The 17,678-nt window shown below is 45.9% G+C and overlaps 1 protein-coding gene across 1 annotated transcript in view; it reads left to right on the forward strand.

Annotated features, from left to right (window-relative positions):
- The window catches only part of LOC108777934 (LIM/homeobox protein Lhx9), a 69,090-nt gene extending 52,431 nt beyond the window's left edge, over positions 1 to 16,659 (forward strand). Inside the window, exons 4-6 of the mRNA XM_018544941.1 lie at positions 14,719 to 14,862; positions 16,036 to 16,157; positions 16,194 to 16,659. Of these exons, the coding sequence (XP_018400443.1) occupies positions 14,719 to 14,862; positions 16,036 to 16,157; positions 16,194 to 16,468 (541 nt within the window). The 3' untranslated portion in view covers positions 16,469 to 16,659. The remainder of the gene's footprint in view (positions 1 to 14,718; positions 14,863 to 16,035; positions 16,158 to 16,193) is intronic.
- Positions 16,660 to 17,678: the final 1,019 nt, after the last annotated feature.

Genomic DNA, 17,678 nt, shown 5'->3' on the forward strand with positions numbered 1-17,678 from the left:
GGACGATAACGACTGCGGGAGAAGAGTAACGCGTTGCCCGTGTAACACCGCGCGATGATAAGCTGTTTGTATTTTAGCCGGCGCTATCGATAATGGAAGTCGGAGCGGTTCGCGTTTGTCTTTTTGCGTCGATGCGTTGAAGCGAGTTCGACATTTCTATTAATCGGCCCCGCCAATTCCACGATGAAACGGTGTCGGGAAAATTAAGTGGATATTTTCCGCGATATGTCGCCATCAACGCCGATTTTCCAACGTCATCGCGTTGCCGAATGTTACCGTTTAGTATCTCAGCTTATAGCGTACACGTAACACATTATTGCAAATTGTCAAAATTAATTGTCGCTCGTCTTTATTTTATACCGCAGTCCGTCGCATTTAAAACGTCGCACGAAATTTCCACCGTAACTAAACGCAGAAGACCTCCTCCTTCTTCTCTCCCCCCTGCCCCCCCCCCCCCCCCCAAAAAACCGTCAAAGTTGGCGAGCGCGCACGGCTATAATAATAATCCTATTTCGCGACTGCGAGCAGCATAGCAAATAGCCGCGCGATCTGAATCGACGAGGCTGAGCGAGAAGAGGGTTACAGAGGAGCGAGGGGTGAAGGTGGAGGCACAGAGACGACGTGGGGAGGGGGAGGCAGGGAGGGGTGGATAGCGAACAGGTCAGGGTTCGTTCCGATGGGGGTTCGGGGGGGGGGGGTGGTTGTAGCGCGTACCCAACCTAATAACCGCGATCAGCCATCGCTTATGTGTACCTAATATATCAAATTATGGCGGCGTGCCTTGAATGACAAACCACTGTGCTAGACATAGAAAGGGGAGGTACCAGCAACGGTAGGAATATCTGGATGTCAGCCATATCGCCCTTTGAGGAAGCCGCCTCTTCGTTGCGATCGCGCGCATCCCTTTGACATGCCATATAGTCCCTTCTTCCGAAATACTTTTATCCATATACCGACTCTCTTCGTTGAATGTATACGTTGCATTTTGCTCCCGTCCGATCAAAAGATCAGCCATTCGACTTTAACGATTCAATCTCTGTCGTATATTCATCTGTGAACTGAGAGCTCGCTAATTTATTCCATATACTCTTTAATTATGTATTCTCGTGGCCGTCACGAGACATTATATAAGCAGACGAATCGTATCTCTCGCTCTCGCCGGTACACAAGGCCGTTTATTAGGTATTAGGTAACGCGCATACGTGTATACACATAATTACGCCGCAAGTACGTGCAAATACACCCAGCCAATTAACCACGAAAACGGACCCATCCCCTCCCGCCCTCTCTCTCTTTATCTCGCAGTACATTCATATCTCGTAAATCCTAAAGGGCCGGAGAGCGCAGAGCCCTCCGCAATGCGCTTATGTTGTTACCATGTCCGATCCACCCTAAAACATCAGTCCACCGGTCGTACAATCCTAATTAACTCTCGCAGAAAAATAAATTATTATTCTTTTATGCATTTCGGGTATACTAAAACGACGTCTAATGTGATATTTTTGTCTTGTTTTTTTTTTTTGTTTTACCTGAGGTACATTGAATTCGTGCGGCTTTTTAAACGAAATTGCCCGAAGAAAGTTAATAGGCGCATCACAACAGACACAATCTTCGAGCAGTTCCGAAACTGTTCTCATTTGTTTCTCTAAATGGAACAATTTGACAAAATCGGCCGTAATTTATCGGAAATATTGTGTATCTATTCTTTGCCTCGATTGAGGTGCGTGGGTGTGTGGTCTCTTTTGTCTTTTATTCTCTTCACTCTATTTTCTCTTCCGTTTCTTCCTTTCTCTCTCTCTCCCTTCTTTTTTCTTTCAGTTCAACCTTCTGTTTCATTTTCTATAAGCAGCCCTCCCTCTTCTTCTCTATCTCTTTCTCTCGCGCACACACGCACACGCCACAGCGCGAACACACACACACACACACACACACACACACACACGCACGCACATACATCAGTAAACCGCCTCGTTATACAGATACACGGATGCGTCTCGTTTCATCCCTGGTAATTGCTTATTAAATTCCTGGGGGTTGAGGTAAACATCCACCCCCTCCCTCCCTCCCTCCCTCCCTCTGCACTAACCCTCTTCCACTTGCCTCACTCTCTCGCGAAGCTATCGCCATTTCTCCATCTACCTGCAATGGAAGGGAGAAACGTCCGACAGAATTGTTTTCCCCTTACCGTGAAAATATGCCAGAGGGCGGATCTTGCTGCGTAATTGGATTATTAATTAGATTGTTAATGAGACAAATTTCACGTCGAAGGGGATCGTGAATAAACCGCATGAGGAAGCGTCGTGTCGACTTTTCGGTCGAGTTCCTTGTTGATGGATCTTAAATAGAAATACTGATTGAAGAACCGCGTTTCTATAGAGTCGTGTATCTGCTTTATTAATGTCGATCGAATATTATCTGAAGGTGGTTTCGATTATAATTGTTTGAAGTATAATATCGTTCACGTTACGGAACGTTTCAATTATATACTGAAACATAAAATATTGATTTTGTACATATTGTTCTGCACATTTCATCTTTACCTGCCTGTTATTATGCATATGTAACTCTGCGAAACATCACATTAAGCCTCGATAATGCCTCGTAAAGTCAGTTCTTCGGTTTTTTTATTTTGAATTTTTTATTCGATGTAACTTTTTTCAGGCAAGTAATTCAGGATGAACGAGCGTTATGAGCGTAATAGCGGTATACTAATTTATAGCGGCCGCAGCGAAGTTATTAAGCCGTCAACGTAAAACGGCTCGGCGCGAAAAGTAATTTCCGTTTCAATTTTGATCTGATCCACGAGTGACGCCGGAAATTCGATGACGCGTTTCGGCCGGCCCATAGTTGGCAAGATTAGAACTCGTTTCGAAATGCCCCGTGCCACAGGTGGTTGCCAAGTGTCTCATTCCGCGGGTCGCCAAATTTTCGACGCGGCGTATCGGTTTTATTGGTATATCGAGTATTTTCTTCGGTCGCGCGAGCGCGCGAGCATGTCGCCGCTCTATAATGCGATCGAGTTTTCGTGCGCTTGTTTCGCGACCACCGTCGCGTTATCGGTATCCCGCGAACAATCGTGAGCTTTATAAACAACGTTTTATCTCGTCGAGTTTTCTGAACGGACGTATACGAGGTTATACTCGAGAAACCGGTCGATTGACGTATACCGCGGATCTACAATAATGAACGATATTGAGAGATTTCAAACAATTTTAAGATAACTCTCCGTTCCCAAGAATTTTCAAGGAGAACTGAAAAAATGATACGAAAAAAAATCATAAAAGATCAATGATATTTATATGAAATACGATGTCAAAAAAATCAATGCGCGACTTTTATGAGTCAGCCAACAATGGCCGATATTCACATCGTGACTGATTCCCATCGGCCTCCTTTTTTCGTTCTCGTCGTGCGCGAGGCAATTATCCTTAATTCGGGTCCCGCGCGGCCTCACACGGCATGTCGTGGCACCCCCGCCTGTCTAAAAGGAAAAAAGAAAAGATGTGACACGCCGAAATGACGTTGGCGACGGCAGAAGAAATGTCGTTCAATCTACATAATGATTAACAGAAAGGAAATTTATTTAATCCCGCGGGCGAGAGAGGAGGAAAGAGGGGACTCGTTATTTCCCTTGAACTAATTTGAATAGATTTGCCCCGTGAACGCTAAATTAGAATCCAATTTCGGCGTAATTTTGTGCTATTAAATGCGATTGGACCCATCGTCCCGCCCCCTCGACCCCATCGACGATTCCCTTCTCCTCTACCGATACCTATGATACTCGGTTTATTGCGATTCATCGTTTGCCTCTCCTTCATCGTCTCCCTCTTCGCGTGTGCTACCGTCTTTTTGTTCTGCGAACTACCTCCGATATAGATACTGCTTGTTAATTTCATTTAATTAAGCGTGTGCGTGTTTATATTCACGCAGCTGTTGTGGCCTGAAGACTCGATGGCATTCAACCAACTTGAATACTGCTAGTTTTAAAGCCAGCCTTAAGCCTCGTATCCACGGTGCTAGAAATCAGTCCGAGTTCGCGAATAGAAGTAATTATACCCTAATGAGAATATTTCGAGCTCTCTCTACTGTAATTTAATTATTTACTTTGATTTAAAGGTTATGAGGCAACGTTTCTATCGCGTTGTCTAATAACATTAACTAGCGCATTAACAATTAATTAAGACTGACAATGGTGAGTTAAATTAATATGAAGTCAGTAACTAGCGGAAAAATAATAGGACACGAGACGTATTTTTTGCTACGAGATTTCTCTCTCTGTATACGAGATTTTCTATACGAGATTTTTTATCTGAGTCGCTCGTGTTCGAATTTGAGTTTCAGTAACTTTTTCTCGTATTGAGAACTCGTACCGATTTCTAGCATCGTGGACACGAGCCTTTAAACGTATAGCGCGTATTCAATTTCATGGCACAAAACACGACAGCACGCAGACGAATCGCATGAAATAATGGAGGCTCCTCTCGACGAGGTATTAAATAATCGTCCAATCAACGTTCCCGGGGAACCCGGGGAACCAAAGTCTTCTGGGAGCAATCTGCATGTTAAGAGGTAGTTAATACCTTTTTGCCTAGCTGGGTTCGGGGCCAGTCCGTCGATTTCGCGTATGTCTTTCCGTGAGGTGAATGTGGCTGAATCTTGATTGGCTCTCTTTAAACGCGCGTTGAACCATAGAGTTTCAATATGGAGTCCTTTGCGACGTACGTCGCAACCTGTCGTACGATTAAGGGTGCTAATCGCTCGTACCGTAGCGAATAGATGCTCTAATCTCGGAGTCTTCGAATTCTTTGCTTTACCGGAACAAAATTGACATCACCTCCTGCGTTTACTTCCATCTTAAATAGCATATCGAGAGGAATCGTAAGAAAAGTATGAAAGAGATGAAAAAACAACTGTATTTTGTACCGTGGAGATTATACTGATTAATTGTTTTCATATTCTCTCTCGTGCGTGCCTCCGAATTTTTCATTCTGAATTTCACGTCAGGGGCGTGGGGTGGATCGCTACGGCCGCGCTCTGTCCAGTAATGCGCATTTTTCAAGCTCTATCTGTCGGACACACCGGCGTGCGCTATCTTTCTCTCATTCGTCCCTCCCCGTGTTCAGCGGGAAGGAGAGCTGCGGCGGGAAGGGGACGGGAAACCGAGCGCGCGGGAGTAAGTTGCGCGGGAGGGTGGCTAAAAGGGGTGTACCCGTCCCGGGTATACTTTGGTAATGAGGGAATGCGTGCCACGCTCCTGATAAGGGTGTATCTGCCGCTGCACTCGTGTTTACACCACGAGACGTCCGCGTTACGCAGCTGCGGCTATCGCGTCCTTTTTTTTTTTCTCTCTCTCTCTCTCCGCGTTTTATCGCGGGCGCCCCGATAAAATTCCCCGCATTATTCTTCCGGCAATCTCGGAGGTAACACGGACGTACGTAACGCACCGAGAGGACATGTATCGCGTGCCACACAGATGACGGACGACCGCCGTTTAGCGAGAAATTGAGTGAAACGATTTGGAAGTTTCCGTGGGAAAAATCTCGTAGAACCGCGCGTATATTGACGTTTCAGATCATCGAGTATCATCCGCGTCCTTATTATACCGTCCACCCGTCGCGGCGGCGGCGCGGCGGCGGCGCGGCGGCGACGCGAAAGATCTCTCCAAAATTGTGAACTACTTGACTCACGATCAGGCCATGAATAAGGAATTGTTATCGTGTCTAGATACAGAATTTGTGAATTGTCCTCTTCCCCGCTCTAGGAACGGTTAAATTTACTCGAGGCAAAACTGCCCGTCGTTATCCGTGAGCCAGAATATCTGACGTAACATTAGCGACGTTTCGCTCGCGGGGCATTTATTATTTAGCACCACGAAACAGTTTTACCACGAGACGGAATCGAAGCGGAGCGGAGCATCGATTTTACGATTACACGCGCGTGTACAGAGGGGCAGGAGGGGTGGGGGGGTCTATGTGTTTAAACTGCTCCTAGATATGTATCAATACGACGCTGAGGGTAACAACCCTGGCGCTTATAAAGCGTTGTGGGCTTAATATTTCAAAGATTCATTAATAACGGAACGATAGAATGAATCCGTCACGAGAGACCCACACACGTGAAATTGTTCTTCCGCCTCGCTCGCGATGATACACGATAGTTTCGAGCAGCGATCGCGATAAGATTCGTCGAAATAATCGCGACCGTATTGGTGCGTGAAACGTAATATGTATATATTATAAATCAATTAGAGTCTACGCTGAGAAAAATTTCTGATCTAACCAGAAGATCAGCAGTCTTAATGCTGATCTGGTTATTATTTTATCTCAACTAGATTTACAATAGATTCAATCAGAAAATTTGATTTGTCCATTTTGAAAAAAAAAAACCATTCTATATAATTGATACAATCGTACCCTTTTTCCATCATACAAACCTACGAAACGTTAAAATAGAAACGATCAGTGATTGCGATCTTGCGTTATTATATTTTGGTGCAACGTCCCTATCCTCGGCTGGGAATACCGTGGCGAAAAATCTCGACACGCCGTGTCCTCCTTTTATCGTGCCACGATTACGCATTCGACAGAGCGCCGTAAATCTTTCGGTGAGTTTTCCATCGCGCGCGCGTAGCCGGTATTTAACTAACATCGCCGCAGCGCGCGCGCGCGCGTAATATCATCCGAGTCGCAACGACGGATAACTCGATGCGCCAAAGTGCATACAGGCCGCGTAATGTCCGTTGCGCGCTCAACAAAAGTTTCTAAACGGTACGGTAATAACAATAATAACTTTTGCAACTCCGTCGCCGCGCGCGCGCACACGACGACGAAACGAAGAGCGAGCTATACGCTCTCGCTCGCTCGCTCGCATGCAGCCTGCGGCGCGTAAATTGAACGTCCAACTTGTATTTATATGATAATAAGCGCGTTTAAATATACCCAGTGTACCTAAACTCGCTACTTAAATATCGGACGATTACGCCGGCTTTCTTCCGGACGTCGCTTTACCTTATGCGCGCCCGCGCATTACGAATCTATATACGCGCGATATACACACGTATATATATACACGCGACGCGCATCCGCCTCGTGTCTATATATGTATGCGCGCGTAATAACATCCAGTAGCCTCGTATTTACATATTTAGAGAGCCCGCAACTTTCCACGAGTTTCAGTTAAACGCGCTTTTATCCCGCCGGGGAGTATCTCTTCTTCTCGCTACTTCCGCTTTCTTATGGACCCACCAGAGCCTGCCTCCTGCTTCGTCAACTCCTATCCTCTTTCGAGTCCTTTCACGTTACGTATCCTTCCGATTCTTCGCGTCGAGCGCGTGGAAAAATAATTTCGATGATCTTTTTCCGCTCTCGATGCCCCCATTTCGTTGCTTAACGTATATTTCGTGTACCGTTGATACATAAATTTTTCCACGAACGAATAAACGCGGATTTCGCGTCGACTCACGAATGTTTATCCGATTCTCTTTCTCTCTTTCTCACGCATTGTGATTCCATCCCCCCCCCCCCCCCTCTCCCGCCCTTTTCTCGTTTTCTCTCTTTGCCCGGATTGGCACGGGATCGTGGAGGTGATATACAGGAGGGTGGTTATAATTTTAATGACGGCGTGTCCGCGCGCGCAGACTATTAAGAATACGCGTCGCTAGAAACTTTTAACGAGACGCCGTGCCGCCTCTCCTCTCCTCCCTCTCACTCTCTCTCTCTCTCTCTCTCTCTCTCTCCCTCTCTCTCGAGCGTCTCTCAGTTCCGCACGGGACCTCCGTTGGACGGCACGAGAAGAGAAGGAGGAGAGAGGTACGGGGAGGGGAGTTATGCGGTAGAAGGCGACTCGGCATTATGTATTTTATAATGATCTCACAACAAAATTGCAATTTGCAGCGAGCGATGTCGTATCTTCTACGCGCGCGCGCGCTTTCTTTGCTCGTCTCTCTCTCTCTCTACCTTCCTTGCTCTTTCTTCCTCTCTTCGCCTCTCATCCAGCTCTCTGTCCTCTCGCTTACAGGGCTGGATCGCGAAGCGAATCGTTAGACGCCCCAACAGATTTGCGATCGACGTAAAAGGTTTTTTAATGTCGATGTGCGTGGAGCCCGACTAGGCGAGCGACTTTTTAAAAGCCACACGTCATTAAGGAGAGGATCCTTTATTCCTTCCTTTCAACTTTTTCTGCCTGTTCTTCAACCTTCTCGCTTCTTTTAACGTCGACACATCTCTTAATAGTTCATTAATTTATACTCGCGACTCTCTTTTTTTTTTCTTTCAACACACACGGCAGTAATACGTGGCGGCGTCGAACGCGAAGAGGGAAAACACTTGGCTCTGTAATGCGCATCTCTTACAAATTAATTGAATTTCCGCCAAGTCAATTGAGATTCGCATTAAAGCGAAATTCGCTTCGGTTGCATTTCAGGCGCGCGCCCGGTTTACGTCGGTTGCCACGTGGATTTCGTTTCTCGAACGCAGCCCTGCGCTCGCTGCTGCTGACGACGACTGCGACGACGACGACGACGACGACGACGACGACAACGACGATGACGACGACGGTAGGTCGGCTGCGCGACGCTCTCACACCTGCGTGCGAGTGTAGAGCGCGCACGCGGGTCTCACTTTACCTGCTTCTGCGTTTCAAAAGAAGTCCTTTTTTCTCTGTCGTCTCACTCCTCTCCGCCCCTCTCATCCCGGTCCTGCCTGCGGCAGCACCTTTCTCCCTCCGCACGCTCCCGTCAATTTCCCGGTTTTTCTTTTCACCTCGCCTACCCTCCTCCATTCCCCTGGTCGTCCTTTCCGCGCTCCCTTTTTTCCGGGCACGTCGTTATCTACTCGTTTAACTTCGCCGCTCGTGGTCTACCTCGAATCAAGTATCACGTGCACCCAATGGCGTGGATTTAAAGCGCGCCGCGCAGTCAAAGAACGGGGGGCCCCACGAGTGTCCGGCGACGAGGGGAGGATCATCGGCGACCGCTCATCAGCTATTTAATGCCACTTTGGTATTTTTATATATACTTGTGCATACTTTAGCATATATCTAATTTACATTTAGATATAATATGGTAATGCACCCGTTAATTACATCCGCGGTTATCGTATTAATTTTATTAAAAGAATTTTCGGTCCTTTGAGCCAGGCGGTCAGGCGGCCGACTGCTCTCTCTCCCTTCACATCGCGCCGAGACCGCGCCGAAGACGAAGAGAGGAAGATATATACGTGCGCGGCGATTTACCGTTTTGCTCGAAATAAAAATCCGATCGCATCGCAACATGGATACTTACATACGCATTTATTATGTATACAGCAGCGTGTGCGCGCGTGCGTATGTGTTAACGCACAAACACGCACGTGCACGCAGAGTACTAGTCACTCGACTGATCGATGCCTCTGCCGCGCAACTCACGCTTGTTACGAGGGGTGGCTCGCGCGGCGCGAGAGGATATGCCAAGGATGGACAAACGCGGGGTGGAGGGCCTGATGGAGATGGAGGTTAGACAACAAGGGAAACAAAGCGCGCAATCGGAACGTTAATTACATTAAAATGAATCGGGGGGAGATCGGACTGGTCGAAATTGTCTTGCGATCGTAACAGCGAATGCGGAATCCAATTTTCCAACTTAGATCGCACGATAGTACCGCAGTATCGCCGCTGAAGAAACCTCAGTGCTGAGGATCTTCTTCGGTGAATCAGAGATCGCGAGACGCGTCATCTTATAGATTCGAGATACGCGCAGCGAATATCTTCTATCATTTACTTCTCCATTATGCGTTCCTCCCGGAATCGTTCTACGTGTATCGCTCCTCCTTATACGCGAATAATCGCGCGAATTATCTTACGGTCTCTCGTTTGTTCGTTCTCGACGCGCGTTCATTTCCGTCGCTACATTCACCGTCGTTCAATATCTCAGGCAGCTTCTAATACGGCCCGTTGTTCGCCGTATACTTCCAAATTGCGCACGGGCGGCTAATAGGAATTTTGATTGACCAAATTAAATAGTTATCGAAGGAGACCCGCGTGTTTTTATTTGCCTCCTTTTTTCTCTCGTTCTAGCATCGATTAACTTTATTAGGAGCCCGCTCGTTTGTGGAACATTAAAGGTGGGATGGTATAGGAGGACAAAGAGAAAGAGAGGGTGGACGAGTCCTCTCGCGCGGGTTTGCGAGCGAATTGCGGGCGGACGATACTGGAATCGGGGGGTGGAGGGGGGAGGGTGCGTGGAGGAAGGGGCGGCAGGGAGGCCGAGTGGAGGAGGATGGGGTGAAAGGAAGTTCACCGAGGCAATTTGTTGTTAAGTCGGAACTCATTTTCTAGAACCCACACCCGACTAATGCCGCGACTGGGCCTGCAGGCCACCTCATTACCAGACCTAGTCAATTTCAATTTAATTTGCCAGTCGGCTGTTTCGCGGAAGGCAGGGTGTACGTGCGCGCGCGCGCGGGTGCGTGTGTGTGGGGGGGGGGGGGGGGGGGGGGGGGAGAGGCCGCGCGATTAATCATTATTATCTAGAAAAATTAAAGCGAGAGAATGTGTTTCGTCCGTTGTGTGTGCATATGCCCACCGCGCGCGTAACGCGGCAGATTTTGTGCTGCTCGTGCGGGAAGCTGTCCGGGCAGCTGTGTTTATTATGTCGCACAAAAATGCCCCGAGAAAAGATGACAACTTCCGCAATCTGTATAGCCTTGCAATTATATACCGCCGTGTATGACCGCGTAAAGAATAGATAATAATCGATAGATTCGACAATTGAAAATGATTATGTGTCAGAGATTCTGCGGCTATATATGGATCGCGGATAGTCGTGCTTGTGGTTTGCCGACGATCGTCAAGGAAGTTCGCGCGCTATAGGCGGCTAGACGCCTTGTTCAAGATGCAGAATGAAATTGAAGGCTCTCACAAACGCTCGAGTCCATTCCGCAGGCACCTGCAGTCCGAAATTTAGATTTTTAATCGCACAAAGCGCTAATGAATCCATTTAGTCTCGCGAGGGGTGGTGGAGGGGGAGGTGGAGGCGACCCACTCGACCCTCGCTCGATACAGGGATCTTGGATAAACGGACAAACGAACCAAATAATTACGCTAATTAAAGCCGCCCAATTTGTGCTTTAGACAATTAAAGTGCCGAGGGTAAGGTAGTCTAACTCATTAACAGGCGGGGGTCGCCTACACACACGCGGGCGCACTCTCCGTGTGTGAATACATCGTTTCGGAGTACGCGGGCACACCCGCACGTCCTTGTGTGTCTCCCTCTCTCTCTCTCTCTCTCTTATTCCCTCTTGTTAGCGGCAGAGTGTACGCGCCACTGTGTGCGGCAAAGGGGCACGCATAATGAGCGAGGGTGCCTGGGTGAGAGGGCAATCCGTAGGGTGGAGGGCGCACTTGCTCGCGAGAATCTTTTGAAATTGAGGGTCACGCTATATTTTGTAAGTTGTCGCGATATAATCGAGAGAATCATGGAGCACCGACAAATTCATGCTACAATCAAGCCCTATTAAGAGATCGAGGTTTACTATCAATTTTCATTTTCAAAACATGTTTTCATTTCGTAGATCGATTTTGATTAATTACTCGTCCCTCTCATCCAATTCTCGCATTACTGTTTCATTGTACAGAAAATGTATACGTACGCACACGTAAAACGCGCCTTTAGAGACGCTTGTTAGAGCGGGCAAGATTGACACGTTGGTCGCAATTAAAACGTAAGGGGGACCGCGTTCGCGCAAATTACGTATCAAGTTAGAGGAGTCGGACAAGGAGGGCGAGGCACTCGTATTATCATTGGTGAAATCAACTAATTAGAAATTGCGTAGACCGCTCGTTAAAGATCGCCCCGCCGACCGTAATCGCCAATTACTCTCTTAGTGCGGACTGCAGTGAACTTCGCTCATTAAAATTATTAAACGCCGCGGGCGACGGGGCTCGGCATTTGACGTTTCTACAGAGTGCGGCGCATTGTGGATCGCCGAATTTTTACCGATCCACCCGCGGCCGCGTAGAAGATTATAAGAAATATAAATTACAAATCGTAATTCCGTTTTTTTTTTTTTTTTTTTTTACGGCGCATATTCTTTAACGAGTCCGCGATTTTCCTCCGGAGATCATACATAATAGAACGTAAAATTGTTACGTACAGATAACAGGAAGTAATTAACTGTATTCAGAGTTAAAATATATTTAGCTGTAAATTTTTGCTACGTTTAAGTGTATATATACACGTATATACGGATTCCGCGCGAGCGAGATAAATCTTGGTGCGATCAATGTTTTATCAAAGATATATAGAGATTGTTATTAGTCGGCCATGCGCTGCGCGATAATATCGCATCATAACAGACGGTGTTCGTTGTCATTCATCACCGGAGCTGAACCGTTATTCGCTAGTTACTTTCGATCAATTACTCCACCAGCGGGGCACGAATGCCTCACATCAGCCTATTAGGATGGAATATTCGATATTTAATTTAATACAACCGTTCTGATTACGGCCAAGATCTATACAAATGTCAAAACGACAAAAATTCTACTGCACTAGCACTTTAATTAACCGCTCCGACTATCGCGTCTGCTGCGATCAATATAGTTGTCAAATACATCTAAACTGTTAATGAGCCCCAAGCAAGGGGCTCATTTCAAGTAAGGATAATTAAGTAAAATAACGAATAATTTGCGCGCTCTGTTTGACATTTTTTACGACTGTCATAAATAAGACTCACGGATAATCGAAAATTCTTGCTTGTCATCAGCTTTCCAGAATGGTCACGTAAAACACGCGTGAATAATGATACTGGTAATGGCGTCGGGCGATTAAGAGGCCAGAACGAGATAGAGAGAGAAAGAGAGAGAGAGAGGAGAGGAAGAGGAGAAAGGAGAAGCAGATTTTATGGCTGATCCTCGATCATCAGCTATATAATTCCTTCTATCCGTTCTAGCTGATTGACTTGGCCGTCGGCCTCTAATTAGCAATTATGGAGAAATCGAAAATGCGCTGAGCGATTCGACCAAGCGGGATGCATATACATATCTCCGCTTATTAAGTTCGCGAGGGATTCGGCCCGGAAGTAGATATACGATCGCGAATCGATATAAAGAGCGACTACAATTAAAATCTACCACTCTGATTCATTTACGAGATGCCTGAAACTTGCCGAGGAAACGTTACCCTTTGATTAGTATCTATCGTCCACGAGCGAGATGCGTCTTTATAATATCTTACGTAACGCGCAAAAGTTTTAATCAATGATTAATTGGTTTGTATAGGAAATACAATTGAATTAATAAATACGTCGGAATGTCGAGTAATAACAGTTTCTTGACGATTGTTTTTATTAGCATTTAAAATACAATTGGACAAAATGCGTCTCATGATCGATCACCGTATTTAATTAACGCGTGAAACACCGCGTGTATGACATCGCGCTTTCTCGAACCGCGTGTCGATTTACGCACGAGAAAGTAACAACGCGTTCGAGAGTCTAATACGTTACAAAATTTGCCCATTGCTATTTCCTTACTGCGAAAAGTAGGCGAAATCGTCCGAGCCGGGGCTCGTTTGCATCCGCATTTTGCAGCAGAAGAGAGAGAACGCGCATTTATAATTGAACCGTTGCGAACGATTGAAGACAAACCACAAAAAAATAAAAATAAAAAGGGAGGAAAGAAAAAACAAAAAGCAGGGAAAAATGAGAGAGGGAGAGAGAGAGAGAGAGAGAGAGAGAGAGAGAGGGAGAGAGAGAGAGAGAGAGAGAGAGAGAGAGAGAGAGAGAGAGAATAAAAAGGGAAAGATTGAAACGTCATTCGGGGGAGCAATCATCGAGATACTGGCCGCGCGATCAGCTGTGTGGATCCCGGGCAGATAAATTAGCAATTTAATTATAGAACTGTCAGCCGGTAATTAAATTAATAACGAGAAACCTCAAATCCAATCCGCTCCGTCGTCGTAACAGCCTTATGCGCGCTCTCGGAGTAAAGTCCGACGCAGACATCAATATGTCGACTACCTATATCGCGCGTTTCAAAAGTCGATTTAATTAAATATTCCATTAGCGTTAATTGCGAAGTTCGATTTTGACAGTAGCACGTATTCTGTAACTTTCTAGGGGAGGGGGGGGGAGGGGCAGGGGGGAACGAAGCTTTATGACTCGGGATAGATCATCGGGCCAACGAATCTTTTCCCGTTCGATGCAGAATTTTCAGGTTCCATCCTGGAGTTCCGCTGTTGAGGATAATGGCCCGAGTGTGCGTGTGCGACGTACGACGCGGTGCGTCGGATGCGAGCTCGGAGGAGCTTCTTACGTCGCCGTGCGTTGGAGAGAGAGAGGCGAGATCGTGGCGCTCACCTCGCGAATCCCCATTCGACATACCTACGTATCGTTACGTAGCTAATTGCTGCATAAACAGCCGAGTTTACGAGCCAACGAGTATATGGCTGACAACCGCTTCGCAAACATTAACTGCCATTAACGGAGGATACGAGCGCATCTCGTGTCGCATCGCGGCGTGGCACGCCGCGCTATTGGGACTCGATGTGTGCCGCGAACGAAATTGTTGAAAAAATAATTGTAGAGTAGACCCAACCGCCACACGATCAGACATCTGGCGCGGCTGTTTTCGGGAACACTTTCATCGTGATAAAATGCGTTTTCTTCGGGATATCGCGAATCATCAGTCGTGTCACGATCTTCAACCGAGTCTTAATTGAACGTCCTTTTGCTTTTGTCGTAGAATGTTCGGCAGCCCTGGCGTCTGCGGGAGTTGTGGCAGCGCGATACCCGCGAACGAACTGGTCATGAGGGCTGGCGACTCGGTGTTTCACTTGAAATGCTTCAACTGCAATAAGTGTGGAGGTCAACTCAACGCGGGCGACAGGTGAGTCTTCCGTTCATATGAATTTCTCCTTCTTCTTAGACTACAGTGGATGTGTGTTCCAACGAACATTTATTTTGACGAGAATTTTTTCCTTAACTATTCAGAGGAGAAACAGATGGTTCTAGTAAATACATATTCTTACGAAATATAATATGTAGTCTTGTGATCTAAAAGTTTAAAATTTTGAGAGCTTACACTGCTGTTTATATAATTGGGTTTTATCTTAAGATAGATTTAAGATATGCTAATAGAACTTTGAGATTGGCTTAGACATCTGATACGCTTTAAAATATAAGAACCGATTATAGGCAACATTCATAGTCGATTTTTCTATTTAAGATAAATCTTAAATACAATTTTAAGAGTCATAAACTAATCAAAGAGAAATAGAGATAAGAGACGCAATTAGTAAAAATATTGCTTAAGACTATCTTAAAATAGAAACGAACTTTGAATACCTGTTTCTTCCATTACTGTAGTTAAATTTTAGGGACTTATTTTTTATCTTTTCCTAAGATTAGGACTATTCCGAATGTCCTCTCCAAGGAAGATTTTATTCTCTATATAATATATGTTATGTGTACTGTATATTTCGAGTAAAATTTTCCTCTGATAGAAAATATTTTGGAATGTAGAAAAAGATAAAGAATACATTAAACCGAGATTAAAATTAGTCTACATTGGTAGAAATGGAAGGATTAATGTCGTAACTACACAAGATGAATGACATTGGTGATTTATACTTTTTAAATAGTTTATTATTAAAAATTTTATATATTTGTACGTAAAAGAATTGTATATGTGCATAAAATGTTTGCTTCAAGAGAATGAAATGGAGAATATTATTTTTTGATTAAATTTCTTCTACTTTCTTATGAGATATGTCCGCGGTTATAAGCTTTTTCCCTTATATCCCAGACTTCTATTTTCGAATATTAAACCGATTAGTTTCAATATCCATCTCAGCACAAGTCACATGAATTCGGACGAAGAAATAAACTGTCGTTTAAACGACAAATTTATTCTGACGATGCAATATAATCACTCTTACATACGAAAACGTAATCGTCTGAAGAAAAAGTTCGTCAGAACGCACGCATCCACTGTATCCGTGTTAATCCTTATACTTTCGGACTGGCGAGAAAGCCTTTACATGACATCTCACGATTTCAGATATTACCTACTATCCGGCTCGCCGGTTTGCGAATCTGACTGGCATAAGATTGTGAAATCGTCGAGCGTCGCGGCAGCGGCAGCCGCGGCGGGCGGAAACAGCGGCGCACCCGTTAGGAAAGGTAAGGTCGGCAGGCCTCGAAGGAGCCGCGAATGAGGCGGCAACCCGGTCGGTCGCCCGAAGAAGGTGCAACCCTCTCCGCAGCCGACGCCCCCCGTCGTACCTTCGCCTCAGGTAGATGTAGTGGACGTCGCCGTCGGGGTGGACCCCTATTCGCCGCCTCCGCCGGGTCATCAGCACTATCATCAGTATCACCATCATCACCATCACCAGATGGCACTCGTGCATCCGGGTCTGGCCGCTCAGCAATCGCATCTCCAGGCGTCCGGGTATCAGGACTGGTCGTCCTGGGCTCAGGATACCTGCGATTAGATCCGCTGTTCGTCCGTAACAGGACTGTACCCCAAAGGATGAAGAATGAGCCTAACGTTGCGAGCCCAAACTCTTCAAGAGAATCGCAAAGCGAGGAAAAGGCCACAGCGTAGTGTCCCTTGGAAACCGTCATCGGTGATTCTACGAGTGTCTCTGGACTTGGAACCGTGATACTGAATGTGTTTGAACTTAGCCGCGGTAATCGAATGTCTTCGTACATGTATGGTGCCGTGATGTTGAACGTTTGAACGAAATTGAACTCGCCGCGGATATTGAGCGTCTTTATGTTCTGTCGTGTGTTGACATGTCGAGTGCGTCCAAACTTTACGTGGATGCTGGGAGTCTCTCTGAACGTCTTTGAACTTGGATAATTCGGAATCGCAAATATCTTTAGAACTTGAAACGCGAATGTTTTGGTTCTACAGTGGATGGTGCGAACTTCTTTGAGCCAAACTGACAAAGTGACAAACTCTTTTCAAGAAGGGTTTGTTTTGCACTAATGTTAAGATATCGGAAACAATTTTAAGTTAATCCAGCCATTTGGACACTACCTTTACACAAGACAGCGTCCAAGCTTTCAATCGGAAATCGTTGATAGCATCTGCTTCAAGTTGAGACGACACTCGACACCGCATTTCAGAAGCACTTTCGCCACGAATCCGCCGGTTTTCTTAATAATAATCTTTGCTCAATTGTAAAGAATCGAAGAAAGTTTAAGATACGACCCATCGTGCATCTACCATCAGCCGCAATAGTATGACGTCAGTACTTCTTTAAAATCCTTTGCAGTCATTGTGATTACCTTGACACAAGATGCGCAATGTAGAATTCGTTGACACCAACACACAACAAGCAATTTTTCGCACGTTTACGAAATATCGAAATAATTCTTTCCGTCGGTATTGACGGAATTTTCAAAGTCATTGCTAAATCATTCTGACGTTAAAAGTCCTCATGTTACTTTATATTGTATGATTAAGATTATCTCAATTCTCGTTACGGCTTAGTCTAAATTTTCAAATTGAGAAATTGTATTTTTCCGCGAGCGCGCTCTGTCGGTTCTTGGTTGTTGCCACTTCGGAGACAACACGCGTCCTTGGAACGGTGTTGCGTGCAAAATTCGACATGTGCGAAGATCTAATCGCGCGAGAAAGACGACAATCGGAAGGGGAGGGAAAGAGAGATAATTCGACGGCGATCGAACGTGAGA

The sequence above is a fragment of the Cyphomyrmex costatus genome, unplaced genomic scaffold, assembly GCF_001594065.2.
Source record: "Cyphomyrmex costatus isolate MS0001 unplaced genomic scaffold, Ccosl1.0 scaffold474, whole genome shotgun sequence".
In the NCBI taxonomy this organism is placed as follows: Eukaryota; Metazoa; Arthropoda; class Insecta; order Hymenoptera; family Formicidae; genus Cyphomyrmex; species Cyphomyrmex costatus.